The sequence below is a fragment of the Rhinopithecus roxellana genome, chromosome 13 (assembly GCF_007565055.1).
Source record: "Rhinopithecus roxellana isolate Shanxi Qingling chromosome 13, ASM756505v1, whole genome shotgun sequence".
NCBI lineage: Eukaryota > Metazoa > Chordata > Mammalia > Primates > Cercopithecidae > Rhinopithecus > Rhinopithecus roxellana.
Genome location: NC_044561.1, coordinates 108,841 through 136,693, shown reverse-complemented (window position 1 = coordinate 136,693; position 27,853 = coordinate 108,841). Strand labels below are relative to the sequence as shown.

General features: G+C 45.9%; 1 protein-coding gene across 3 annotated transcripts; it reads left to right on the top strand.

Annotated features, from left to right (window-relative positions):
• Positions 1-429: 429 nt before the first annotated feature.
• RBX1 (ring-box 1) lies at positions 430-22,486 on the top strand. Of its 3 annotated transcripts, XM_010377543.2 has the most exons (5): positions 432-588; positions 2,945-3,023; positions 13,896-13,966; positions 17,625-17,710; positions 22,301-22,486. In XM_010377543.2, exons 1-5 carry the CDS (start codon positions 511-513, stop codon positions 22,311-22,313), a joined length of 327 nt encoding a protein of 108 aa, XP_010375845.1. In that variant the 5' UTR covers positions 432-510; the 3' UTR covers positions 22,314-22,486. The 3 variants fall into 3 exon arrangements, 2 of the variants coding, with proteins under 2 accessions (XP_030771237.1, XP_010375845.1); XR_004052761.1 differs by lacking the exon at positions 22,301-22,486 and having other exon boundaries at positions 430-588; positions 13,896-14,083; XM_030915377.1 differs by lacking the exon at positions 17,625-17,710 and having other exon boundaries at positions 431-588.
• Positions 22,487-27,853: the final 5,367 nt, after the last annotated feature.

Here is a 27,853-nt window from a genome sequence, read left to right as displayed (position 1 = left end):
GGAGGTGGGTCAGAGTCTGCGAAAGACCAGCGAGGGCTCTCGGGTTTCGGGGCAGGCGGCGGGCGCCCACCCCGGCTAGCACTGGGAGTCGCGCGGCGGCGCGGCGACCCGGCGAGCCCGGTAGGCAGGACAGGACTGAGGCGCAAGTCCGGCTCAGGCGGAGGAAGCAGCCGCCGCCCCAGCTGACGGAGTGCGGCCGGGGGCTTCCCAGAGAAGGCGGCGACATCGAGCCCTTTCGAACGTTTCTACCAGGCTAGCTCACGTAGCCTCGGCCCCGCCCGGCCCCGCCCCACCCACTCCGGCCACCGCCCCCTCCCCGGCCGACACTTCGCGGGTGGGGCGACCTGCGACAGCCCCTTTAAGAGGCGTGGTCACGTGCTCCGCCCCCACCTCCCCCTCGCGCGCCAGTGAGGGGTGGGGTGCGGGAGGAGGTGCCGGGGAGGCTGGGGGAACGAAGTGTGCGCTGCTGCGCAGGCGCGGTGGTCGGACGACAGACCGTGTGTTTCCAAAATGGCGGCAGCGATGGATGTGGATACCCCGAGCGGCACCAACAGCGGCGCGGGCAAGAAGCGCTTTGAAGTGAAAAAGGTTGGGTCTCGCCAGCGCCTTCCTCAGGGAAGCTAGAGAGGCGCGGATCTGGCTGGCAGGCCCGAGGATGGTCGAGGCGCGGAGTAAAGGCTTTCATTTCAGGGCGTTCCTGGGACCGGGTACCACGAAAGGAAGTCGGGGGGCGGGTCTTAGAGTTGATCGGCGTGACGGAGGCCCACTGTCAGTGGAAGTGTTGGTTTCGCTGTGATGCTGAGGGGCCAATCACAGAGCTGCTTGTTGAGATACGCGGGGTTGCGACTTGGCGGCGGGAGCCAAGCGCTTGAGCTGTCACTGGAGTGGTTGAGAGGTGGGGGAAGGACAGGGTGGGGTGGGGTGGGTGGAATGGGGAGTCAGAGCGACTGCGGCGGTGGAGGATGGGGCAGTGCGGCGAAAGCCTGGAACCTGAGGTCCTACCGCATTGGAGGCCTCTGAGGAGCCCCGCTGGTGATCTTGCTCCGCCCCTTTTTGAAGCTTGGGGTCCTCTCACTTGGAGGGATGAGACTTGGTCCTCGCTGAACCGAGGGCTCCGTTAACCCCATCTCTGGGCCTCACACCGCCGTGTTAGAGTCTGGAGTGTAATGCTTGGCTGTTCTGAGACGTCTGTTGACTTTTCCCACAACCACCCCACTCTTGGATTCTCTGTCACGTCCAGAATCTACCCCTTCCGAAATAATAATAAAAAATATGGTGGAACTTGTTAAGAAAATCGGAGCCCAAATCCTGTGGCATTTCGGGAGGGTTGAGTACTAGTTGCGAATGGTAAGAGGGGAAAGCAAACATGGAACGTGTCTTTTTGCATGAAATGCTTTTTGGTAGTTTGCCACAGTTTGGGAGAAAAGTGTCGATTCCCACCTAACATGAAAACTGTTCAAAATGGAGATTCTGAAATAGGGAAGATATTCCTGGAACATCTGGCTAAACACTGACAATACCCCCCTCCTAGTGCTTTTTGGTGTCTCGTTGTGGCCACTGCTGTTCAGTTACAGCCAGCCATATTGAAGAATAATAGAAGTAGGGGCTTTTCCTCCACGTTGAAGCTGTGATGTGAAAAGTGGTGAAGAAGTTACTAGGCACTGAGACTGGGGTTTGAAAGCGATGAAGGTTTGGGAGTATTCGTAATTGAGGAAGCCAGAGTTGAATGAATGAAATGCCACTTTTAGTTAAACTCTTATTGGAATTATTATCTTAATAGAAGAGTCTAAACATATAAAAGTTGAGAACATCAGTTTATTTTATGGTAAGAATCGAACAAAATTCTAGTGAATTGTAGAATTTGTTATGAAGTAATCTAAGATTTAAGTGATGACCTTGTTCTGTGTACTGACATGGGTAGTTAATTATCCAGCTTATCCCACGATTACCCGTTTTATGATCCAGTCATCATCTTAGTTCATTCTGTTCCCTAGCTTTCACTTCATTGCTCATGCTTCCAAAGCTGCCTGGAAGAGCAGATACTTATTCAGATTTTGAGCTCTTCTGTAACTGCCACCAAAACCTGCACAGAAATTCAAGTTTGTGCTTTTTTTTTTTTTTTTTTTTTTTTTTGAGACGGAGTCTGGCTCTGTCTCCCAGGCTGGAGTGCAGTGGCCGGATCTCAGCTCACTGCAAGCTCCGCCTCTCGGGTTTACGCCATTCTCCTGCCTCAGCCTCCGGAGTAGCTGGGACTACAGGCGCCCGCCACCTCGCCCGGCTAGTTTTTTGTATTTTTAGTAGAGACGGGGTTTCACCGTGTTAGCCAGGATGGTCTCGATCTCCTGACCTCGTGATCCGCCCGTCTCAGCCTCCCAAAGTGCTGGGATTACAGGCTTGAGCTACCGCGCCCGGCTTTTTTTTTTTTTTTTTGAGATGGAGTCTCACTCCATCACCCAGGCTGGAGTGCAGTGGCACAGTCTCGGCTCACTGCAACCTCTGTCCCCCAGATTCAAGCGATGCTCCTGCCTTAGCTTCCCAACTAGCTGGCATTATAGACACCCGCCACCAGACCTGGCTAATTTTTGTATTTTTAGTAAAGATGGGGTTTCGCCATGTTGGCCAGGCTGGTCTCGAACTCCTGACTTCAGGTGATCCACCCGCCTCAGCCTTCCAAAATGCTAGGATTATGGGCGTGAGCCACTGCGTCCGGCCAGACTAAATTATTTTAAACTATAGGAAACAAATTAAAAGATGACATTAATTTATGTGTTCATATACTCAGTCTGTTGTCTTTGGTATAATAAGATTAACGTAATATCCAAAAACTTTTGTTTGGTGGTTCCCTGTGGCCAGAGATCATAACTACAGCTGCAGCCTGAAGTCCTAAAGACTGTGTGTGTGTGTTATAAGGAGAATGCATTGTTCCCTCTTTTTGTCGTTGCAGTGGAATGCAGTAGCCCTCTGGGCCTGGGATATTGTGGTTGATAACTGTGCCATCTGCAGGAACCACATTATGGATCTTTGTAAGTAATTGGAGGAGGATGGGAGGAAGTTGAGAAGGTTGCAGAGCTTGTGGCTGTTTTGATGTGACCGATTTTCTTCTTCACAAGCAGATATCAAGCCTACTCTGAGCACTCGGTCTTCTGTATCTAGTCTCTTGGTGTATTTGAAATAGAGTAGTTTTTTTATGAGGTCCTGGAGGCATACCCAGCTTTCAGAATAAATCTACTCGATCTAAAGATGGCAGGGACACATTTAGAATTAATTGTGGACAACAGGCACTGTTGATTCTTCCTGCATATCTCCCATCTTGTACCTAGACTCAAAGGTAGAAATAGGGAGGAAAGGAGGAAAATAAACTTTGAGCTAAAATATTCTATCTGAGGCCAGGCGCGGTGGCTCATGCTTGTAATTCTAGCACTTTGGGAGCCCAAGGCGGGCAACATGGTGAAACCCCAACTCTATTAAAAATGCAAAAATTAGCCGGGCGTGGTGGTGCATGCCTGTAAACCCAGCACTGTGGGAGGCTGAGGTGGGCGGATTATTTGAGGCCAGGAGTTCAAGACCAGCCTGACCAGCATGGTGAAACCCCGTCTCTACCAAAAATACAAAAATTACCTGGGCGTGGTGGTGCATGTCTGTAATCCCAGCTACTTGGGAGGCTGAGGCAGGACAGCTGTTTGAACGTGGTAGGCAGAGGTGGCAGTGAGCTGAGATCACATCACTGCATTACAACCTGGGCGACAGAGCAAGACTCACAGTCTTTTTTTGAGACTCAGAGTCTCAAAAAAAAAAAAAAAAAAGAAGTCTATCTGAGCTAATTTTTGCTGGTCATTGTTTACAAAGGAAAGAAGCCTAAAGAGTAAGTATTTTGTATGTTAGGCCCAAACATAATAAAAAAGGAAATCATTGCCAACGTCTAAATAGGTAATTGATTGCACTAAAGAAATTTCATTTAAATCTCCACATATTTTATTACATGTAGTGGTCAGCACATAGTGATCCGATTGGAGCCTTTGATGGACGGATTTCCTGTCCTTATAGTAGAAGGAACAAGAATGTTGATCACACCAGGAACAGTTGAGGTTACTTTTTCATCCGGGAACTAAAATGATTTGTTACTGAGGCCAGAAATGGAGGAAAGAAACTTCAAGTTTCTAGAATTGGAATTATAGGAACTTATATTTCAGATCACTCTCCTGCCTTTACAACTTCATCTTGAGTCACTCCTGCTCACTCTGTTAGTTTACCTGGACACTTTTTTTTTTTTTTTTTTTTTAAACTAACCATGGTGGCCAAAGCAGCCGTGGCCCCTGGCCGGTTTTCCTTTTTTTTTTTTTTTTCTTATTTTGAGATGGAGTCGCCCAGGCTGGAGTGCAGTGGCGTGATCTCAGCTCACTGCAACCTCTGCCTCCTGGGTTCAAGCAATTCTCCTGCCTCAGCCTCCTTGATAGCTGGGATTACAGGCGCCTGCCACCACGCCCAGCTAATTTTTGTATTTTTAGTAGAGACAGGGTTTCACCATGTTAGCCAGGCTGGTCTCGAACTCCTGACCTCAGGTGATCTGCCCACCTCGGCCTCCCAAAGTGCTGGGATTACAAGCATGAGCCACCGCTCCCGGCCTGCTTTTTCATTCTTAAGTGTCCATGCTCTTTTTCAGAGCCCTTACATAGCCTATTCTTTCTCACCTAGAGTATTCTTCACCTGTTCTCTTCCTTGGTTTTGTCTAACCCAGCACTGTCCAATCTGAATGTAAGCCACAAATGCAAACACATATATAATTTTAAGTTTTCTTTTTCCTTTTTTTTTGTTTTTTTCAAAGACAGGATCTCGCTTTGTTGCCCAGGCTGGTCTCGAACTGGCTTCAAGTGATCCTCCCACTTTGGCCTTCCAAAATGTTGCAATTATAGGCATGAGCCACTGTGGCTAGCCTGAAATTTTCTAGTACCCACATTCATAAAGTAAAAAGAAAATAAAAAGGTGAAATTAATCTATATTATTTAATCTTTTATAGCCAAAATATTTTTATTTCAACATGTAATTAATGTAAAAAAGGAGACATTTTACATTCTGTCTTTGCACCATCTTTGAAACTCAGTGTGTATTTTACACTTACAGCACATCTGGATTCAGACTAGCCACATTTCAAGTGCTCAGTAGTCACGTGGTTAATAACTACTTTATTGTGCAAAGTAAGACTAACCCAGAGTTGAGCTTTAGATCTTATCTTAAACTTGCTCAGATGTTTTCAACTTGGAAAGCACGAATCAAATATTTTCTGTTGGAAAGCAGTCACGGCATATACTGGTCATGTATTGCCCTTGGCTTCTTTGAGCTTTGACACTGTTTATCTCTTCACACTACAGCCAACGGAGATCAGCAGCTACCATGATGTTTAATATAGATGACATGAGACCATCACAGAAAAACATATGCATGATTTCAAATGTGTTTGGGTGGGGTCTTTGATTACATGCTTGCCAGTTTCTGAGCCTTGCATTTTCACAAGGAGTTATACCCAGAGAAAATTTTACTTTATTGGGGCTCTATTTTGAAAATAGTTAATGATTTTTAATGATCTTACACAACCCTGATTTTTTTTTCTCTATATTTAAGTCAGTGTATGTGTGTCTCTGGATATGAGAGAATGTACTTCTTAGAAGGACCACAGAAGACAAAGGCGATCCATATTCTGTCTTCTCTTAGAGTGAAATGCTTGAGACATCACATTAGGCTTTCAGTGGAATACCTGTTTTGTTTCATAATATATTTCGAATGTCAGATGAAGTAGGATATTGAAATCTTATAACAAAAACCTTATGAAAGTATTTTCTAAGTCGTTTTTATCCAATGAATATATCCTGAGCATCCTGGTAGGCACCAGGATAAAACAATGACAGAGATCAGGTCTTTACCTTTTTTTTTTTTTTTTTTTTTTTTGAGACAGAGTCTCTGTTTGTCTTTCAGGCTGGAGTGCAGTGACGCAATCTTGGCTCGCTGCGACCTCTGCCTCCCATGTTCAAGTGATTCTCCTGCCTCAGACTCCCAAGTAGCTGGGATTACAGGTGTGAGCCACCTCACCCGGCTAATTTTTTGTATTTTTACTAGAGACAGCGTTTCGCCATGTTGGCCAGGCTGATCTCGAACGCCTGACCTCAAGTGATCTGTCCACCTTGGCTTCTCAAAGTGCAGGGATTACAGATGTGACCCACTCAAACTCCTGGCCTCAAGCAAACCACCCCCTTTGGCCTCCCAAAGTGCCAGGATTATAACTGTGAGCCACCATGCCCAACCTCAAGTCTTTACCTTTAAGAAACACACTCTTGGGCCGGATGTGGTGGCTCACATCTGGAATCCCGGTACTTTGGGAGTTCGAGGAGGGTGGATCACCTGAGGTCAGGAGTTCGAGACCAACCTGGCCAACATGGTGAAACCCAGTCTCTACTAAAAATACAAAATTAGCCAGGCGTGGTAGTGCGTGCCTGTAATCCCAGCTACATGGGAGGCTGAAACAGGAGAATCACTTGAACCTGGGAGGTGGAGGTTGCAGTGAGCCGCGATCCTGCCATAGCACTCCATCCTGGACAAAAACACAAAATTTTGTCTTAAAAAAAAGACACTCTTGGCCAGGTGAGGTGGCTCACACCTGTAAACCCCAGGACTTGGGGTGTGAGGCAGGCAGATTGCTTGAGACTGGGAGTTTAAGGTCAGCCTGGGCAACATGGCGAAACCCTGTTTCTACAAAAAATTAGCCAGGCACGGTGGCTTATGCCTGTGGTCCCAGCTACTTGGGAGGCTGAGGTGGGAAGATCCCTTGAACCTGGGAGGCAGAGGTGACAGTGAGTCAAGATTCCTCTCTACTGCACTCCAGCCTAGGTGAGAGAGTGAGACCCTATCTCAAAAAGAGAAACACTTTATTTATTTATTTTTTTATGTATTTCTTTTGTTAGTGATAGGGTCTCACTCAATTGCCCAGGCTGGAGTGCAGTGGCACAATCATAGCTCACTGCAGCCTTGACCTGCCTCAGCCTCTAAGTAGCTGGGACCACAGGCGTGCACTACCATACCTAGCTAATTTTTTTTTTTTTTGGAGGCGGAGTTTCATACGGTCACCCAGCTGAAGTGCAGTGGCGCAGTCTCAGCTCACTGCAACCTCCAACTCCAGGGTTCAAACAATTCTCCTGCCTCAGCTTCCCGAGTAGTTGGGATTACAGGTACCCACCACCACACCTGGCTAATTTTTTGTATTTTTAGTAGAGACGGGGTTTCACTATGTTGGCCAGGCTGGTCTCGATCTCCTGACCTCGTGATCCACCCATCTCGGCCCCCAAAGTGCTGGGATTACAGGTGTGAAGCACCATGTCTGGCTGCTAATTTTTAAATTTTTTTAGAGATGGGGTCTTGCTATGTCGTCCAGACTTGTCTTGAACTCCTGGACTCAAGCAATCCTCCTGCCTCACCTTCCCAAAACACTGAGCTTACAGGTGTGAGCCCCTGCCCCTGGCCACACACTTTTATTATACACACTAAGGAGAAGTCTGAGTGTCATAACATTAAAAAAAAAAAAAAAAACAGGGATTTGTATGGGAAAAGAACTTAGTAAAGAAAAACAAAAAAATGGATTTATTTTTGTAAAGACAATTTTTGTTAAAGATGAAAGTAAGAATCTAGATTTAGCAATGGCTGTATTTTAATAAATTTTCTCTGGCCTTAAATGAGTAATTATATACATAGCTCTAAGTAAATAAGAATGATTATGGCTGTGCCCCAGTAGGATTCTGAAGACTTCCTCTTTTAAGTCCATATTGATTCTGCATGCCCTCCTATAGCTTTGTATTTATTTTATTTTACATTGTCTCCTTTCTTGGTTGTATTAAGGAGTTGCTGAAAAATCAAATATGCTAGGTTTTATTTTCTCTGTTACCTCTGGTAATCTTTTTCTGGATGATGGGGAATCTTTATCATCTTAGACCCAGCCTTGGCCCAGAAGATGTTACTATCTACCTAAAACTACAGATCCATCAGTGATTTGGTTTGGTTTGGTTTGGTTTGGTTTGGTTGGTTTGGTTTAGTTTGTTTGAGACAGAGTCTCATTCTGTTGCCCAGGCTGGAGTGCTGTGGCATGATCTCGGCTCGCTGCAACCTCTGCCTCCCAGGTTCAAGCTATTCTCCTGCCTCATCCTCCCGACTAGCTGGGACTGCAGGTATGCACCAGCACGCCCAGCTAATTTTTGTATTTTTAGTAGAGATGAAGTTTCACCATGTTGGCCAGTCTGGTCTCTTAACTCCTGACCTCGAGTGATCCACCTGGCGCTGCCTCCTGAAATGCTGGGATTCCAGGCGTGAGCCACTGCACCTGGCCCCATCAGTGTTTTGAAAGTGTAATCTGTCTGCTCTTGAGATGAAGCCATTGCTTCCTTAACAGCTCTTTGGTGGCACAGCGTTTCTATCAAAGCCAAAAGGTCCCCAAGCTTTAGAATCACATGATAGACTTCGGCCTTGGCAGGGGTGTGACATGAACCCATTATGTGCCACTGTCTACCTGTTCTGGCTTGACAGTGAACAGTTCCTGCACCTGTTTAAACTAACTGGACCCAACCCCTTACTTACTCTCTGCAACAAAAGCTGGAAAACGCTTGTATTGAGCACATTTTACACCAATCATTTTCCCTGCTATATCCCTTCTTATCTGGCATTCTAGATTGCTGTATTATCACTCCTATATCTTTTTGTTCTTTCTTAGGAATTTTCTAGTAAAGAATGAATCTGGCCAGGCTTGGTGCTCACACCTGTAATCCCAGCACTTTGGGAGGTCAGGGCGTGTGGATTGCCTGAGCTCAGGAGTTCAAGAGCAGCCTGGGCAATGTGGTGAAACCCCATCTCTACTAAAAATACAAAAAATTAGCCAGGCATGGTGGCGCACGCCTCTAGTCCCAACTACTTGGGAGGCTGAGGCAGGAGAATCACTTGAACCCGGGAGACAGAGGTTGCAATGAGCCAAGATTGCGCCAGTGCACTCTAGCTTGAGGGGACAAAGCTAGACTCTGTCTCAAAAAAAAAAAAAAAAAATAGGAATCTTGGCCGGGTGCAGTGGCTCACACCTGTAATCCCAGCACCTTGGGAGGCCGAGGCAGGCAGATCACTTGAGGTCAGAAGTTCAAGACCAGCCTGGTCAACATGGTGAAACCACATCTCTACTAAAAATACAAAAAATTAGTTTGGTGTGGTGGTGCACACCTGTAATCCCAGCTGCTTGGGAGGCTGAGGTGGGAGAATCGCTGGAACCAAGAGGTGGAGGTTGCAGTCAGTAGAGATTGTGCCACTGCCCTTCAGCCTGGGCAACAGAGTGAGACTCCGTCTAAAAAAAAAAGGAAAAGGATTAATCTGTATGTGTCTCGTATTTCTTCTATTTATAGAAATAGTTTTTGTTTGCTTGTTCGAGTACCAAGAGCCTACTTTGCACTTGGCAAAGACCAGGTCCCTACTCTGTGGGAGCTTTGAGTTGAGGGGGAAGGAGGGAGGTCAGGTATGTAAAGAGATACTCATAATTGATGTGTTAAGAGTGCCTGAAGGAGAGGAAAATGACTCAGGGTGGAAGCGTCAGGAAAAGCTTCAGTCAAGAAGTAGGGATTTAAGTTGGGTCTTGAAGGGTGGAGATTAATTGAGAGTGATAGGAGGAGGAGCATGTTCTAGGTGTGGCAGATAGGAAGGAAAGAACTATACCATGAAGGGAGCCTGAAGGATTCTTTAGGTTAGTAGTGCCATGGCCACAGTCAAAAGAAAGACCCAGATCAAATTTAAACATGATGATGTACCTTGAAACAGTTTTGATTTTCACTTTAATAATTGTGACTCTTATTTAATTTTATAATATATAGTCCTCCTCTTAAGTTAGAGGATCCAACTTAAAGGACATTATGTTTACTTTTCTCTGCCATTCTTTTAAATGTAGTAGTGTATTCCAGTCCCAATAAGTTCTTAAATACACTGCATAGACCCTAGATCCTTTTTTTTTTTTCTTTTTAAGATGGAGTCTCACTCTGTCACCCAGGGTGGAGTGCAGTGGCGTGATCTCAGCTCACTGCAACCTCTGCCTCCCAAGTTCCAGCGATTCTCCTGCCTCAGCCTCTCTAGTAGCTGGGATTATAGGCATGTGCCACCCACCACGCCCGGCAAATTGTTTGTATTTTTTTTTTTTTTTTTGAGACGGAGTCTCGCTGTGTCGCCCGGGCTGGAGTGCAGTGGCCGGATCTCAGCTCACTGCAAGCTCCGCCTCCCGGATTCACGCCATTCTCCTGCCTCAGCCTCCCCAGTAGCTGGGACTACAGGCGCCTGCCACCTCGCCCAGCTAGTTTTTTGTATTTTTTAGTAGAGACGGGGTTTCATCGTGTTAGCCAGGATGGTCTCGATCTCCTGACCTTGTGATCCGCCCGTCTCGGCCTCCCAAAGTGCTGGGATTACAGGCTTGAGCCACCGCGCCCGGCCAAATTGTTTGTATTTTTAGAAGAGATGGAGTTTCACCATGTTGGCCAGGCTGGTCTCGAACTCCTGACCTCAGATGATCCGCCTCCCTCAGCTTCCCAAAGTGCTGGAATTACAGACATGAGCCACCACGCCTGGCTTTTTTTTTTTTTTTAATTTTAATACAAGGTTTTGCTCTGTCGCCCAGGCTGGAGTGCAGTGGTGCAATCATGGTGCACTGCAGCCTCAACTGCCTGCACTCAAGCCATTCTCCTGCCTCAGCTTCCTTAGTAGCTGGGACCACAGGCATGTGCCACCACACCTGGCTAATTTTTTTTGTTTCTAGAGATGAGATGTTGCTGTGTTGACCAGCCTGGTCTTGAGTGGGCTAAAGTGATCCTCCTGCCGTGGCCTCCTAAAGTGCTGGGATTACAGGTGTGAGTGACTGTGCCTGGCCCAATTCTTTATTTTTATTTTATTTATTTTATTTTTTGTTTTTGAGATGGAGTCTCACTCTGTCATCCAGGCTGGAGTGCAGTGGTGCAATCTCGGCTCACTGCAAGCTCCGCCTCCCAGGTTCACGCCATTCTCCTGCCTCAGTCTCCTGAGTAGCTGGAACTACAGGTACCTGCTACCATGCCTGGCTAATTTTTTTATATTTTTAGTGGAGATGGGGTTTCACCATGTTAGCCAGGATAGTCTCGATCTCCTGACCTCATGATCCACCCACCTGAGCCTCACAAAGCGGTGGGATTACAGGCTTGAGCCACCGCGCCTAGCCCCAATTCTTTATTTTTATCAGTTGGCAAACCAAGTTACTCTGTAGTGTAAATCTGGCTAGCAAAAGTAAGTTCTTTGCTTTCCTTTTGTGTGTGTGTGTGTGTGTGTGATTCTGTCGCCCAGGCTGGAATATAGTGGTGTGATCTGGGCTCACTGCAGCCTCTGCCTCCTGGGTTCAAGTGATTCTTCTGCCTCAGCCTCCTAAGTTGCTGGGATTACAGATGTCCACCACGACGCCTGGCTAATTTTTGCTATTTTAGGAGAGAGGGGGTTTTGCCATGTTTTGCCAGGCTAGTCTCAAACCCTGACATCAAGTGATCTGCCAGCCTCATCCTTCCAAAGTGCTGGGATTGCAGGCATGAGCTACTACTCCCAGCCTTTGTTTTTTTGTTTTTTGATATAGAGTCTTGCTGCATTGCCCAGGCTGGAGTACAATGGTGCACAACCTCGGCTCACTGCAACCTCTGCCCCCTGGGTTCAAGCAATTCTCCTGACTCAGCCTCCCAAGTAGCTGGGATTACAGACATGTACCACCAGGCCCAGCTAATTTTTGTATTTTTAGTAGAGATTGGGTTTTGCCATATTGGTCAGGCTAGTCTCGAATTCCTGACTTCATGTGACTCGCCCACCTCAGCTTCTCATAGTGCTGGCATTACAGGTGTGAGCCACCATGCCCAGCCCAGTTTCTAAATTTTTGAAGGGTGAAAAAAAAAATATTATTGTGGTATCTCTTCCCCTAAAACCACATATGCCCATTAACATCTATTTTTTGTTTGTTTGTTTGTTTGTTTGTTTGTTTGTTTGTTTTTGAGACGGAGTCTCGCTCTGTCACCCAGGCTGGAGTGCAGTGGCCGGATCTCAGCTCACGGCAAGCTCCGCCTCCCGGGTTTACGCCATTCTCCTGCCTCAGCCTCCCGAGTAGCTGGGACTACAGGCGCCAGCCACCTCGCCCGGCTAGCTTTTTTTTTGTATTTTTTAGTAGAGATGGGGTTTCACCCTGTTAGCCAGGATGGTCTCGAACTCCTGACCTCGTGATCCGCCCGTCTCGGCCTCCCAAAGTGCTGGGATTACAGGCTTGAGCCACCGTGCCCGGCCTGTTTTTTTGTTTTTTTAGTTTTATTTTATTTTATTTTTTTTGAGATGAAGTCTAGCTCTGTCACCCAGGCTAGAGTGCAGTGGCGCAATCTCGGCTCACTGCAACCTCTGCCTCCCAGGTTCAAGCAATTCTTCTGCCTCAGCCTCCTGAGTAGCTGGAACTACAGGCGCCCACCACCACGCATGCCTGGCTAATTTTTTTTTTTTTTTTTTTTGAGACAGGAGTCTTACACCGTCGCCACGCTTGAGTGCAGTGATGTGATCTCGACTCCCTGCAAGCTCTGCCTCCCGGATTCAAGCAATTCTCTTTCATCAGCCTCCCGAGTAGCTGGGACTGCAGGCACCCGCCACTACGCCCGGCTAATTTTTTCTTGTATTTTTAGTAGAGATGGGATTTCACCATGTTGGCCAGGATGGTCTCGATCTCCTGATCTCGTGATCCACCTGCCTTGACTTCCCAAAGTGCTGAGATTACAGGCGTGAGCCATCACGCCTGGCCTATGCCCAGCTAATTTTTTGTATTTTTAGTAGAGACAGGGTTTCAACATGTTGGGCGCACTGGTCTTGAACTCCTGACCTCATGATCCGCCCGCCTCAGCCTCTCAAAGTGCTGGGATTACAGTCATGAGCCACTGCGCCTGGCCATAGTTTTACTATTTTTCACCTGTAGTGGTTTGAAGTAATTCTCCCCTATTAAATAGTTTCTCCTGAAGCTTTTTATTCTTCAGAAGGGAGACTCCATTTAGTTACTATCATCAGAGAAAGCAAATTATACATTAGTAATTCTTGTTCTTTGAATATTTATACCCAGTTGTACTTTACCCATCAGATCTTTTTTTCTTTTTTTTTCTTTTTTGAGACGGAGTCTTGCTCTGTCTCCCAGGCTGGAGTGCAGTGACACGATCTCAGCTCATTGCAAACTCTGCCTCCTGGGTTCACCATTCTCCTTCTGCTTCAACCTCCCAAGTAGCTGGGATTACAGGCACCCACCACCACGCCGGGTGTTGTGGCATCCGCCTGTAATTCCAGCTACTTGGGAGGCTGAGACAGGAGAATCACTTGAACCCGGGAGGCGGAGGTTGCAGTGAGCCAAGATCGCTCTGTTGCACTCCAGCCTGGGCAACAAGAGGGAAACTCCCTCTCAAAAAAAAAAGGAAAAAATCTCAGTCTAGGCAACAGGGTGAAACCCCATCTCTACAAAAATACAAACAATTAGCTGGGCATGGTGGTGCATGCCTGTATTCCCAGCTACTCAGGAGGCTGAGGGAGAATCACCTGAACCCAGGAAGTTGAGGCTGCAGTGAGCCATGCTCATGTCACTGCACTGTAGCCTGGACAGCGGGAGTGAGATGTGCGTTTCCCATTTGTTACTCTTTTTAAACAAGGATAGGAAATCATCAGAAAGCATACTGTTATCTCTGTCTTCTCTGTTCGTCCTTTCCCACATTCATTAAAAAACAATTATGGCTAATTAACCACCTGAGAATTGTTTTGGCTGCTATAGATTGAAACGTTCCTGCTCCCAAGGTCCAGTGATCCTGTTGCTCTTGTTCCCACAGGCATAGAATGTCAAGCTAACCAGGCATCTGCTACTTCAGAAGAATGTACCGTCGCATGGGGAGTCTGTAACGTAAGGAAGCATCTTTACCTGTCAGCATGGCTTGTAAACATATTTCCACTTTTCCTGCTTTGCTAGTCTTGAAAATAACTAGGGAAAAAACTGACTAGTCCAGCTTTCTCCTAAAAGGTATACAAATAATAAAAAAGATTTTAAATCATGATACTATTCACCTGTTAAGGGTAAAAATTACAGTTACTGCCAAAAGGCACTTACTTGTCTTAATTATAAAGTGCACCCACTTTTGTTAGCAATATTTTGGGGCTTCATCTATGGGAATTGCCTTCAAAACCTGTGTGCACCCTTTGGAATATTCTCTTGGTAGAACTTTGTACCTTTGAAACAGACTTTTTTAAAGACCAGGTGTCTAATGGAACTAAGTTTGATGAGTAAATTGAGTATTCAAGTCTCTGTGTATGTGTGTTTGTGTGTGTGTTTGAAGTGTGGCATATGTACTGAGATAGGATTTTTTTTTTTAACATGGCTTATGCCAGAAATGCTTTGTGTAGCTTTATTGTACTGAATGGCCTTCCAAGAGTGTGACAGCTGTGAAGGATAACAAATATCAAATATGTTATTTCTAGCATATGTTAAAAATTCATTCTTTAAGCTGTAAAGTCCCAGTCACATGAGCTAAAATTGGCTTGTCAGGGCCTCCTGTGTCATGGGGACAGAATACCCACAGTTTCCAGCATGACACAGGGCTAAGAGATTCTAGAGTCATACCACCATTCCCTGTCTTTGTGACTTACTTACTGAGTGATGTTAGGCAAGGCGTGTAACATCTCTAATCCTGGGTTCCCTCATGTAAAATGGGGCTGATAGTAGACCACATAAAATTGTAATCAGGATTAGATGATTTATGTTAAAATGTGATTAAACAGCTCCCGGCACATAGTAAGCACAAGTGCTTGTTAAAAAAAATCTAAATAGGCCAGGCGTGGTGGCTCACGTCTGTAATCCCAGCACTTTGGGAGGCCAAGGCAGGTGGATCACGAGGTCAGGAAATTGAGACCATCCTGGCTAACAAGGTGAAACCCTAGTCTCTACTAAAAATACAAAAAATTAGCCGGGCGTGGTGGCAGGCGCCTGTAGTCCCAGCTACTTGGGAGGCTGAGGCAGGAGAATGGCATGAGCCCGCGAGACGGGTCTTGCAGTGAACTGAGGCCGTGCCACTGCACTCCAGCCTGGGTGACAGAGTAAGACTCCGTCTCAAAAAAAAAAAAAATCTAAATAAATACAAATTAGAGGTAGAGGTGTTACTGTGTAGATGGTGTTCTCGGTATTTTTTCCTGTTGACTTGCAACTTTTTCCTACCTACACTGTTTTTTGTTTGTTTGTTTGTTTGTTTGTTTTGAGACAGAGTCTCACTATGTGGCCCCAGCTGGAGTGTAGTGATGCGATCCTGGCTCACTGCAACCTTCACCTCCTGGGTTCAAGTGATTCTCCTGCTTCAGCCTTCCAAGTAGCTGGGATTATAGGTGTGCACCACCATGCCCGGCTAATTTTTATATTTTTAGTAGAGATGGGGTTTCACCGTGTTGGCCAGGCTGGTCTTGAACTCCTGACCTCAGGGCGATCCTCCCGCCTCGGCCTCCCAAAGTGCTGGGATTACAGGCATCAGCCACCATGCCCAGCCCCTACCCACACTTTCTGATACACCTTCTTCCATCTCTGTTGCGACCCTTTGGCCAGGCTCACAGTAGACCGTGTTGGCCATGGGGGAGCTTTAATCATTTATGGGGACAAAAGAAGTATGTCGGGCTCTTTGCCCTCTCTGGCATGCAGACATTGAGAACCATGTTCCTTTATGTGGAAAGAAAAGAGAGTGAACATCCCCTTCAATTTCGCTAAGGAGAGATTCTCTCAGAGAGCCTGCTGTAAAAGAGAGCCAGCGTGGTGTGGCAGAAGCCTCTGGATTAGTCCTGGGTTCTAGTTCTGGGTCTTCTACAAACCAGCTCCATGAATTAGGCAAGTCACTTGTCTGGGTTTCGGTTTCCTGTCTGTAAAATGAAGATAAAAATATCTGTCATGCTTGCCTGCCAGGGTTGATGTGAGGCCTCAAATGAGGTAATACATGTCAACATCTTCTGTAAACTGTCAAATACTATAAATTTATCTTCTGTAAATTGTACTTGGACCACTGAATATATCCATTAACATGTTTTAGTAAACATTCAGGGTGCTGTCACCTCCCTGACACCTCATTACAGCCCCCTTCTCCCCAGTGCTTGGTGTTCTCTGACTTAGTTGGGCTATACCAGGACCCTGTACTGCTGCAAAGTGCTTAGTGGGTGAGGTGAGAGAGGGAGAAGCTGTCGAATACCCTTCGGTGAACCCGACCCTAACACCCGGTGGTTAAGAAAAATGTCGCCGCTTTCTGCCTTTTGGAAATTCTGCCTTTTCTCTTTTTCACAGTGAGTTATACAAGAGTCAGCAGAAAAGGATCTTCCAAAAGGCTGTACTTTAGGAGAATATTTGTCCTCTTGGGTATCGTTAGTGTAGTAGCTGTGGATTCCACTCTTAATTACTGAATTATGTTTTTGTCTTTGTCAAAAGATATTTCACAAGATAATAACCCATATTATATAATCCCTTAAGTTCCATACATACTTTGGGAGATGTACTGACCAGATTTCAGTTGTTATTAAATGAAGCTTGCAAAGCTTTTGTTGTTTTGTTAGGGTGTGAGTATTTCTCCCCGTGCCCCATCACAGCGCACCAATCACAGACGAAATGAAGGAAGCACTTGCTGCATCTGTCCTAATACGCACATGAGCAGGGGAAGGAGTGCTCATCGTAGAGACATTGTGATTAGCATCTGCATGTCATGAGCCCACACCAAAAAACTGCACGCAGCTTGTCCTTTTCCCAAATCTAAGCAGACTTCTAGCTCCCTGTCAGTTACCAATGGTCTTGGTACTCTTGTCTTTTTACTTCTTGTCTTGATTATGAAATAAGCCTTTTGATGCTCTTTAGGCTGCTTGTGTGCTGTTTGTCCCTCATAAGAATACTTCCTTTTACCCCAGTTTTCTTTTATCTCATTCCCTAAGACAAAGTCCCTCACCCATTACAGGCATGTGAAGTACTGAGCTCTTGTAATACCAGTATGTCTGTGAATAAGTCTGGAAATAAAGTTCCTTTGGCCAGAGCTGAGCTGGGTGTGGGGAGGTTGGGGAAGTGCCCGTCTCAGTTCTGGGTGGGTGGCAGTGACCGTGCACTTCTCTACCAAGGGCTGGGGAGAAGGCTCTGCTCCTGCAGGTCATATTCTCCAGGGGCAGGAGGGTGGGAGGGAAGCTAGAGACCAGGAATGGGGATATTTGAAATCTGCACTGATCAGGGGCCTCCTTTCCCAGGGAAAGTGGAAGTATCCCCTTACAGGCTGAATGGGACCAAGGAGCCATATTCCATGTTCTCTTAAAGAGAAGAGAGCTCAGTGCTAGCACATACTCCTGTGCTTCCTGAATGATTTCCTTTAGTAGTAGTGACATTTCTAGCAAATGCTTTATTGGAAATATCCTCGCATCTAACCAAGATATAGTCAGTTGTTGAACTTTTGCCTCTCGTTTTTACCTCCTTTTCTAGCCCACTATATGTCACCCATGCCACTGCCCTGTGGGACCTGTAAAAAAAACTGGAGTTATTTTTAATAAAATATCTTTTTTTCCAGCATGCTTTTCACTTCCACTGCATCTCTCGCTGGCTCAAAACACGACAGGTGTGTCCATTGGACAACAGAGAGTGGGAATTCCAAAAGTAGGTATCTTTGGTTGTTTTGACGGGGCTTTTTGACTTGCCTCAGGCTGAAAGGAGTGTGGTCTTGGGGGATGGAGACATGATACATGCCTTATTTTTTTTAAAGCTAGTTTTTGGTTACTTAAGCTAGGACTTACCTGTATGGAAAACGCACAGAGGATTAGCCAACATTAGACATTTGCAGCCTAGGGTCTCCCAACCTTTTTGTTTGTTTGTTTTTTGAGATGGAACCTCACTCTGTCGCCCGGGCTGGAGTGCAGTGGTGCTGTCTTGGCTCACTGCAACCTCCACCTCCCGGGTTCAAGCAGTCCTCCCACCTCAGCCTAGGAAGTAGCTGGGATTACAAGCCTGTGCACCACGCCCAGCTCATTTTTGTATTTTTAGTAGAAATGGGGTTTCACCATGTTGGCCAGGCTGGTCTTGAACTCCTGGTCTCAAGTGATCTGCCTGCCTCGGTCTCCCAAAGTGCTGGGATTACAGGTGTGAGCCACCGTGCCCAGCAGGTTTCCCAGCCTTCTAGGGTCTGTGAAAGTAGAAAATGTGATAATCTATAAGCTCTTAAATATTTCATAAATTACATCCTAATGAGGTTCCATGGACTACCTGATGTCAGGTAGCTTTTGACTAGACTTGTATCCACCTATCATGTTTCAGTAGTTTATCTCATACTGATTAATTCTAATATAGCATTTATGGCTATCCTGATTAGATTTTATTGTTACATAAATAAAACATGGCCTGGTAAATTTTTAGAAATTTAAATGGTTGAAAGTGTGTATCACAAAACATGAATTTCCCACTATAGGCCCCTGCTCCTGCTTGCTGGAGCTAGCCATCAGTGACAGGACAGCTTCTTAGTAGATTTTCTCACTATCTCTTATATGTCCCTGCATTTACATGTCTGTGTGTATATGTATTTTTTTGTTAACATAAATGTGAGTATCCTATACAGTAATTCACCTTTTTTTTTTCCATTTTGTACATTTTGGAGATTTTCCATTTCCACAAATAACAAACTACCTCATTTAATTTTAATGGTTGCAGAGTATTTCTTTATGTAAATGTACCTTAACTTTTTTCTTTTGTTTTTTTGTTTGCATATTTTTCTTTTTCTTTTTTTTTATTGCATATTTTTATTTTAACATTTTTTACATTTTTTTAAAAAGTCAGTCTCTGGCCGGGCACAGTGGTTCATGCCTGTAATCCTAGCACTTTGGGAGGCCGAGGCGGGCAGATCACCTGAGATTGGGTGTTCAAGACCAGCCTGGCCAACATGGAGAAACCCTGTCTCAACTAAAAATACAAAATTAGCTGGGCGTGGGGGTGCATGCCTGTAATCCTAGCTACTTAGGGGGCTGAGGCAGGAGAATCACTCGAATCCGGGAGGCAGAGGTTGCGGTGAGCTGAGATCGCGCCTTTGCACTCCAGCCTGGGCAACAAGAGCGAAACTCCGTCTCAAAAAACAAGTCAGTCCCTATTGGTGGACATTTGGGTTTCCAGTTTTTCACTGATGCAAGCAATGTGAAGGGAGAAACATCCTTATACGTGAAGCTTTACGTAAATGTGTAGATGTATTTGGAGCAGTAATTCCTAAAAGAGGAATTTCTGGGTAAAGAGTATGGCTGGGCTTGGTGGCTCACACCTGTAATCTCAACACTTTAGGAGGACAAGGTGGGCAGATTGCTTGAGTCCACTAGTTCGAGACCAACTGGCAACATGTTGAAACCCCATCTGTACCAAAAAATAGTAAATTAGCCTGTGCGTGATGGCTCATGCCTGTAATCCCAGGACTTTGGGAGGTTGGGGCAGGTGGATCATTTGAGGTCAGAAGTTTGAGACTAGTCTAGGTCCACGTGGTGAAACCCCGTCTCTACTTAAAAAAATACAAAAATCAGCTGGGCGGTAGTGGTGCATGCCTGTAATCCCAGTTACTCAGGAGGCTGAGGCAGGAGAATCACTTGAGCCTGAGAGGCAGAGGTTGCAGTGAGCCGAGATCGTGCCACTGTGCTCCAGTCTAGATGACAGAGTGAGACCCTGTCTCAAAAAAAAAAGAAAGAAAATTAGCTGGATGTGGTGCCATGCACTCACAGTCCCAGCTACTCTAGAGGCTGAGGTGGGAGGATGGCTTGAGCCCAGGAGGCGGAGTTTGCAGTGAGCTGAGATCAGGCCACTGCACTCCAGCCTAAGTAACAGAGCCAATTAAAAAAAAAAAAAAAAAAAAAGGTCAGGTGCAGTTGCTCACACCTGTAATCCCAGCACTTTAGGAGACTGAGGCGGGTGGATCACCTGAGGTCAGGAGTTCAAGACCAGTCTGGCCAACATGGTGAAACCCTGTCTCTACTAAAAATGCAAAAATTAGCCGAGCGTGGTGGTGTGCGCCTGTAATTACAGCTACTCAGGAGGCTGAGGCAGGAGAATCATCGCTTGAACCCGGAGGGCTGGAGGTTGCAGTTAGCTGAGATCACACCACTTCAGCCTGGCCAAAAGAGCAAAACTTTGTCTCAAAAAAAAAAAAATGTGTATTTTTGTTTTTGAGAAATAGTGTCAGTTTTTCCATTCCTAAGAATATACACTAATTTACACTCACTCCAAACAGTGAAGCAGAACTCCCCTTTCTTCATTTCCTGCCAAGGCTTCCTTATACAATTTTTCCATCTTAGCCACGCTGATAGGTGACAATCAGTATTCGATTTTCATTTTTGAATTTTCAGTGAGGTTGGGCAGTTGTTCATGTTTTTATATCTCTTACGCTTTTCTGTGAGCCACTGTGTTTATCTTCCTGCACGTTGTTTTCTTTTGAATTATTGGTCATTTTCTTTACTGAGTTTTTTCTGGGAAAGGAGTTTTTAAATTTAAATATAAGTCTTTATTAGGCTATTCTTGGATTTAAAAAACAAAAAGGATTCTTTTGTTTGTGAAATGTTTAGAAATCTATTATTGGTGCAGTGATTTTGCCTTTAAATTCAATAATTTATTTTGGTAAAACATTTGGAAGTATTATCAGTGTATATTCAGTTTTTAAGAAACCTGCCAAATACTCAGTATCTGAGTGGTACTGTTGGGCTTCCTTCAGCAAAATGTATGCTAAGTGCCGTGTAAAGTATAAAAACGTTTGAGATGGTCCTTCCAGCCCTTGGAGCTTGCATTCAATGGAAAACCGTAACAGGAATACATGTCAAGGCAGAGGACTTTTCTAAGTTTTCAGGGGGCCTGTGTAGTTGGCTCTGCCCTACAGCAGGCTCAGGGTTCCGTTTTAGACCAAAACGGTCTCGTTTTGCCCATACAGGTGCCCAGGGCTAAATGTAAGAATTGGCGGGGGTATGAAGAATTCCTTATCTGGGGCTTTGACTGGTGACTTTCCCAGGTGGTAGTTATCAGTGCATTGGGAAAACAAATTCTTCAGCATTCTTTAATCTGATAGGATTGTTCTACAGCCCATCTCACATGCTAGAACCTAACCTATGTGGAATTTGGCACAACAGCTCTTTTTAAGACAATATTCAAGTAGATTTCTTAAGAGAAGCTGTGATCAAGAGTTCTAGTGCCCTAGTTTCTATCCATACAACAAATTATTTTAATCAGGTTAACTGCCTAAAAAGATCCAGGACAAAAGATAATGAGGGATCTGGTATTCAAGAAACCTATTCATATGTGGAAGAAATTCCTTGGCCTTGTTTCTTTATTTTTATTTATATATATATTTTTTGAGACAGAGTCTCACTCTGTCCCCCAGGCTATAGTGGTGTGATCTCTCGGTTCACTGCAACCTCCAGCTCCCAGGTTGAAGCAATTTTCCTGCCTCAGTCTCCCAAGTAGCTGGGATTACAGACACCTGCCACCACACCTGGCTAATTTTTGTATTTTTAATAGAGACAGGGTTTCACCATGTTGGCCAGGCCGGTTTTGAACTCTTGACCTCAGATGATCTGCCCACCTCAGCCTCCCAAAGTGCTGGGATTACAAGGGTGAGCCACTGCACCCGGCCCCTTGTTTATTTTTTATAATCTTAGAGCCAAATTTTGGTTTCTGGGGAAAACAGAAAATCCCTGAAATCCACGCCTAGCTTCTCTTCTCTTTGTATAGAACTGAATGTAATCAGAGTTGTAATTGGAGCTGATGACAGATTTTGAAATTGAAGGCTGATCAATTGCTATTCTCACTATTAGCTTTGCCCTGAACATGCCTGAGTAATGGAGTTCAGGTGAAAATAGGCCGCCATGATCAGGGGAGTCCGAAAGTTTAAACTGAGCCCCTGCTTGGAGTGAGCAGGTGGAGCTGCCTTTCACAACCCACCAATGACTTTTCCCTCTCACCTCCCCAATACCACCAGGCAGCTACCTGTCAGGTGGGCATGGTTGAGTCACAGGGAGAGCCTGTCACTAAGAGGGGTAGTAGGCAAGGAGTCCTGAAAGATGGGGAGGGGAAAGGGGATCACAATGACAGCTAAGCTAGTGTCAGTGTCTCACTCAGTCCTGGAGCAGACTGTGATCACTTAGGTTCTAACTAAAGTTGCTGGTGTTTAAGCAGGTTTTATGTCTCACACAGGAAATTACCACGGAATTAATCAGAGTAATTTGCTTTGTCTTTCAGGTACGGGCACTAGGAAAAGACTTCTTCCATCAAGCTTAATTGTTTTGTTATTCATTTAATGACTTTCCCTGCTGTTACCTAATTACAGATTAGATGGCACCGTGTTTTTCTGCTTTGTTTTTCAGTTTGCTGTTTCTGTAGCCATATTGTATTCTGTGTCAAATAAAGTCCAGTTGGATTCTAGAACGGATGCTCTCTCTTGTGTATGTGAACAAAGTGAACATAAATGAAGAGTCTCCCCTTCCAAGGCTGAAAACTCAGCTTTCGAAAGTGAAATGTTTGTTCATCGGGGCCAGAGCAGGGTTGTCCTCTGAGCGCATCACTTAGTCATGAGGGATCCGACAGAGGCAGAGTATGGATCGCTGGCACCCGAAAACAGCAGTCAGCCCTTCTTTCTCCTCCTGTGTGACAGCAGCGGGCAGCTGAATGAGGGAAGAATGTGGGTGGGATTCAGTCGTCAAACCCAGTTCTGAGTCCTGGTTCCACAGCCTGGTTACTGATGGCAATCTTGGCAAAGTTGCCTCTCTACTCTGAACTTTCGTCTGTACTGTGGGCTTCTGAGGACTAAGTGGCATCATGTGGTCACAGAGAGAAGCTTTGTAAAATGTAAAACCACTATACAAATGTGACCTTTGGTTGTGTGTGACAGCAGTCCCCAACAGCAGTCCCCAATTTTTGCCACCAGGGATTGGTTTCATGAAAGTCAATTTTTCCACAGACTGGGGGTGGGGTGGGGGTGTGCCTGGGGATGGTTTTGGAACTGTTCCACCTGAGATCATGAGGCACTAGATGGACTCCACAACCTAGATCCCTCACATGCACAGTTCGCCATAGGGTTCAAGCTCCTATGAGAATAATGCCGCCGCTGATCTGACAGGCAGAGCTCAGGCGGTAATGCTTGGTCACCACCTGTTCACCTCCTGCTGTACAGCCGGGTTCCTAGCAGGCCATGGGCTGGTATCCACTCTGCAGCCCAAGGGTTAGGGACCCCTGGTGTACGACATGTTTCTTTCTTTTCTTGGCTTAGAAAAATAAAGATATATATAATCTTGGCTGGCAAAAGGACAATTTATGAACTCAAGTTAAAAATTGATATTGGCCGGGGCGGTGGCTCATGCCTATAATCAGGTGGGTGGATCACGAGGTCAGGAGTTCGAGATCAGCCTGACCAACATGGTGAAACACCATCTCTACTAAAAATACAAAAATCAGCCAGGCGTGGTGGTGGGCATCTGTAATCTGAGCTACTCAGGAGGCTGAGGCAGGAGAATCTCTTGAACCTGGGAGGTGGAGGTTGCAGTGAGCCGAGATTGCGCCACTGCACCCCAGCCTGGGCAACAAAAGCGAAACTCCATCTCAAAAAAAAAAAAAAAAATCTTGGGAGATGGAAGGAATTGTCCGTTCTAATACTAATTCAATGGTTAATAATACAGATTTTTTAACTGAGAAGCAATATAGTTTGTTGCAGTGGTTCTCAAAGTATCATCTGAGGATTCCTGACAAGGGGGTACCTGAAACCCTTTCAGGGGGTTCATGAAGTTCTTCCAACTGCAAGTCTGTGAAAGCAGTTTTTCTTTATATTCAACCAAAGCAGCATATCTAATGAAGAAACCGACTTAAGAATCCACTGTCTTCTATTAAATCAGATGTAAAAGAGATTAGCAAAAATACAAAAACAACGCTAGTTTCACATTTTTTGTTTTAAAAAATAATTTTAATAAAAATATGTTCATGGCCGGGCGCGGTGGCTCAAGCGTGTAATCCCAGCACTTTGGGAGGCCGAGGCGGGTGGATCACGAGGTCAGGAGATCCAGACCCTCCTGGCTAACACCGTGAAACCCCGTCTCTACTAAAAATAGAAAAAATTAGCCGGGGTGGTGGCGGGCGCCTGTAGTCCCAGCTACTCGGAGGCTGAGGCGGGAGAATGGCGGGAACCCGGGAGGCGGAGCTTGCAGTGAGCCGAGATCGCGCCACTGCACTCCAGCCTGGGCGACAGAGCGAGACTCCGTCTCAAAAAAAAAAAAAAAAAAAAAAAAAAATGTTCATAAGTGATAGGTTTTTATTCTTTTCAGTCATTTTTCAAATTTCTCAGGCTTTTTTTTGTTGGGGGGGGGGCGGGATTTGAGACATGGTCTTGCTCTGTCCCTAAGGCTGGAGTGCAGTGGCAAGATCACAGCTCACTGCAGCCCCAACCTGCTGGGTTCAAGTGATCCTCCCACCTCAGCCTCCTAAGTAGCTGGGACTACATGCATGCACCACCATACCCAGCTAATTTTTTTTTTTGAAAGTCTCGCTCTTGTCGCCCAGGCTGGAGTGCGGTGGCGCCATCTCGGCTCACTGCAACCTCCTTCTCCCAGGTTCAAGTGATTCTCCTGCCTCAGCCTCCCGAGGAGCTGGGATTACAGGCACATGCCCCCATACATGGCTAATTTTTGTATTTTTATTAGCGACGAGGTTTCACCATGTTGGCCAGGCTAGTCTCAAACCCCTGACCTCAATCCACTTGCCTTGGCCTCCCAAAGTGATGGGATTACAGGTGTGAGCCACCCCACCAGGCCCCACACTGAGCTAATTTTTAAATTTTGTGTAGAGTCTTGGCCGGGCATGGTGTTGGGAGGTCAAGATGGGTGGATTGCTTGAATCTAAGAGTTCAAGACTAGCCTGGGCAACATGGTGAAACCCCGTCTCCAAAAAATATAAAAATTAGCTGTGCCTGGGAGCATGTACCTACAGTCCCAGCTGCTGGGGAGGCTGAGGCAGGAAGGTTGCTTGAGCCCAGAAGGTGGAGGTTGCAGTGAGCCAAGATCCTGTCACTACACTCCATCCTGGGTAACAGAGGGAGACCCTGTCTCAGAGTCTTACTGTGTTCCCCAGGCTAATTTCTCAGTTCTAGGTTTCCATTATTGTAAATATTTGTAGATAAAACCGGCATAAAACTCTTTGGAGTCCTCAGTTTTTAACATCATAAAAGGGTCCTGATACTAAAAAGTTTGAAAAGCTTTGTTTAGCTTAGTCATTAAGAACTTCGGCCGGGCACAGTGGCTCACACCTGTAATCCCAGCACTTTGGGAGGCCGAGGTGGGTGGATCATGAGGTCAGGAGATCAAGACCATCCTGGCCAACATGATGAAACCTTCTCTACTAAAATACAAAAAATTAGCCGGGCATGGTGGTAGTCCCAGCTACCTGGGAGGCTGAGGCAGGGGAATCGCTTGAACCCGGGAGGTGGAAATTGCAGTGAGCCGAGATCGCGCCACTGCACTCCAGCCTGGTGACAGAGCGAGACTCTGTCTCAAAAAAAAAAAAAAAAAAAAAAAAAAAAAAAAACCTCCAAAAAAAAAAAACTAAAAGAACTTCAAAGTCTAACCTGGAACAAAACTGGCTTCCCCACTAAACTACCACAGTACCTAGTATGTAGCAAGCACTCAAATGCAGGCAGCTGCTACTGTTCCTATTTGTATCATTTTGGGACTACCATCCTCAGCAGAAATTCCTTCTTTTAAACCCTTTCCAGGCAGTATTCAGACTGCATAAATACTTTCATTAATGAAGAACACATTGCTTTTTGCACAGATGACACATTACATATTTGCAGAATTCTGCTTGGGTTTTGATCAGAATTCTTTGCGTAAAGTACAGAAATCCAGCTTCTGCTTGGGCAAAAGGGAAGTTTCTTGGAGGGCTATAGAGGTCTGCAATGCAACAGCACAAAGGGCTGGAGACGCAGCTGGATCTAAGACTGAAGAGAACCAGGGAATCCAGGCTGCTGGGATTCTCACTGCTTCTCTTTTCATTTTTTTATTTTTATTTTTGGAGACAGAGTTTTGCTCCGTCACCCAGGCTGGGGTCCAGTGGTGTGATCTTGGCTCACTGCAACCTCTGCCTCCCAGGTTCAAGGGATGCTCCTGCTTCTGCCTCCCGAGTAGCTGGGACTATAGGCATGTGCCACCATGCCCAGCTAAGTTTTGTATTTTTAGTAGAGACGGGGTTTCACCATGTTAGCCAGGCTGGTCTCGAACTCCTGACCTCAGGCGGTCCACCCACCTCAGCCTCACAAAGTGCTGGGATTACAGGCTTGAGCCACCGTACCCAGCCCTCACTGTTTCTCTTTCACAGAGACCAGCTTCAGGCATGACAGGAAAACTCTGGATGCCAAAGGCTCTGCCACCTTTCCCACAGCTTCTGCCACAGGCAAGGGACCAACTCCAAGTTCTTTCTTTAAAAAATGAATTGGCCGGGCACAGCGGCTCACGCCTGTAATCCCAGCACTTTGGGAGGCCGAGGTGGGTGGATCACCTGAGGTCAGGAGTTCGAGACCAGCCTCGTCAACATGGTGAAACCCCCCCCCCCCATCTCTACTACAAATACAAAAATTAGCCCATCATGGTGGCAGACGCCTGTAACCCCAGCTACTGGGGAGACTGAAGTAGAAGAATTGCTTAAACCTGGGAGGTGGAGGTTGCAGTAAGCCGAGATCACACCACTACACTCTAGCCTGGGAGACAAGAGTGAAACTCCATCTTAAAAAAAAAAAAAAATCCTAGATCTGGTACCTACACACGCCAGGACTCTGAATAAGTTCCTGTGCTTGGGTTCCTTATCTATAAAACAGGGATAAGAACAACAATGATAAACTCAGGAACTACCATGAAACATGGAAAATACAGCCAATTAGATTTGCAGCTGAAATTAATACAGCACACACAGGTCAGAGCTGGAATTTAGATGGACAAAGTGGATCCCAAACAAGCAAGAATGAACTGTAAAAGGATGGTGGGCATTAACACAGTGAAAGAAATATGTTGATTTCTACAGGGGATCAGTCTCGGAAGCCCAAACCTGGAACATCCCTGTGGCAAAAGTGGGCACTACCCATCCCAGCTGTCTGCAGAGGAGGCAGCCTTTGCCAACAGATTTTTGCCTATTAACAGCTCACTGGCAAAATTAATCGCAATTTGGAGATCTTAGCACGATAACTTTAAATATTTGCACCATCCAACTAACTTTGAAGAGCTCTAGCTTCCCAATGTACTTAAATAAAACGGAAACTTCTGACCAGGCACGGTGGCTCGCACCTGTAATCCCATCACTTTGGGAGGCCAAGGTGAGAGGATCGCTTGAGCCCAGGAGTTTAAGACCAGCCTGGCAAATATGGTGAAACCTTGTCTCTAGTAAAAAATATAAAAACTAGCTGTACAGGCTGGGCACGGTGGCTCACGCCTGTAATCCCAGCACTTTGGGAGGCCAAGGCAGGTGGATCACGAGGTCAGGAGATCGAGACCATCCTGGCTAACATGGTGAAACCCTGTCTCTATTAAAAATACAAAAAATTAGCCGGGCGTGGTGGTGGGCACCTGTCCCAGCTACACGGGAGGCTGAGGAAGGAGAATGGCATGAACCCGGGAGGCGGAGCTTGCAGTGAACCGAGATCACGCCACTGCACTCCAGCCTGGGTGACAGAGCAAGACTCTGTCTTGGAAAAAGAAAAAGAAAACAAAGGCAAGGACATGGTCACTCATGCCTGTAATCCCAGCACTTTGGGAGGCCGAGATG

Bases quoted from the DNA above. Each gene is read 5' to 3' on its own strand.
- RBX1 (XM_010377543.2), top strand. From the start codon at position 511: ATGGCGGCAGCGATGGATGTGGATACCCCGAGCGGCACCAACAGCGGC. The intron at 589-2,944 runs GTTGGGTCTCGC...TTGTCGTTGCAG, and splicing joins AGCGCTTTGAAGTGAAAAAG to TGGAATGCAGTAGCCCTCTG. The intron at 3,024-13,895 runs GTAAGTAATTGG...TTGTTCCCACAG, and splicing joins GAACCACATTATGGATCTTT to GCATAGAATGTCAAGCTAAC.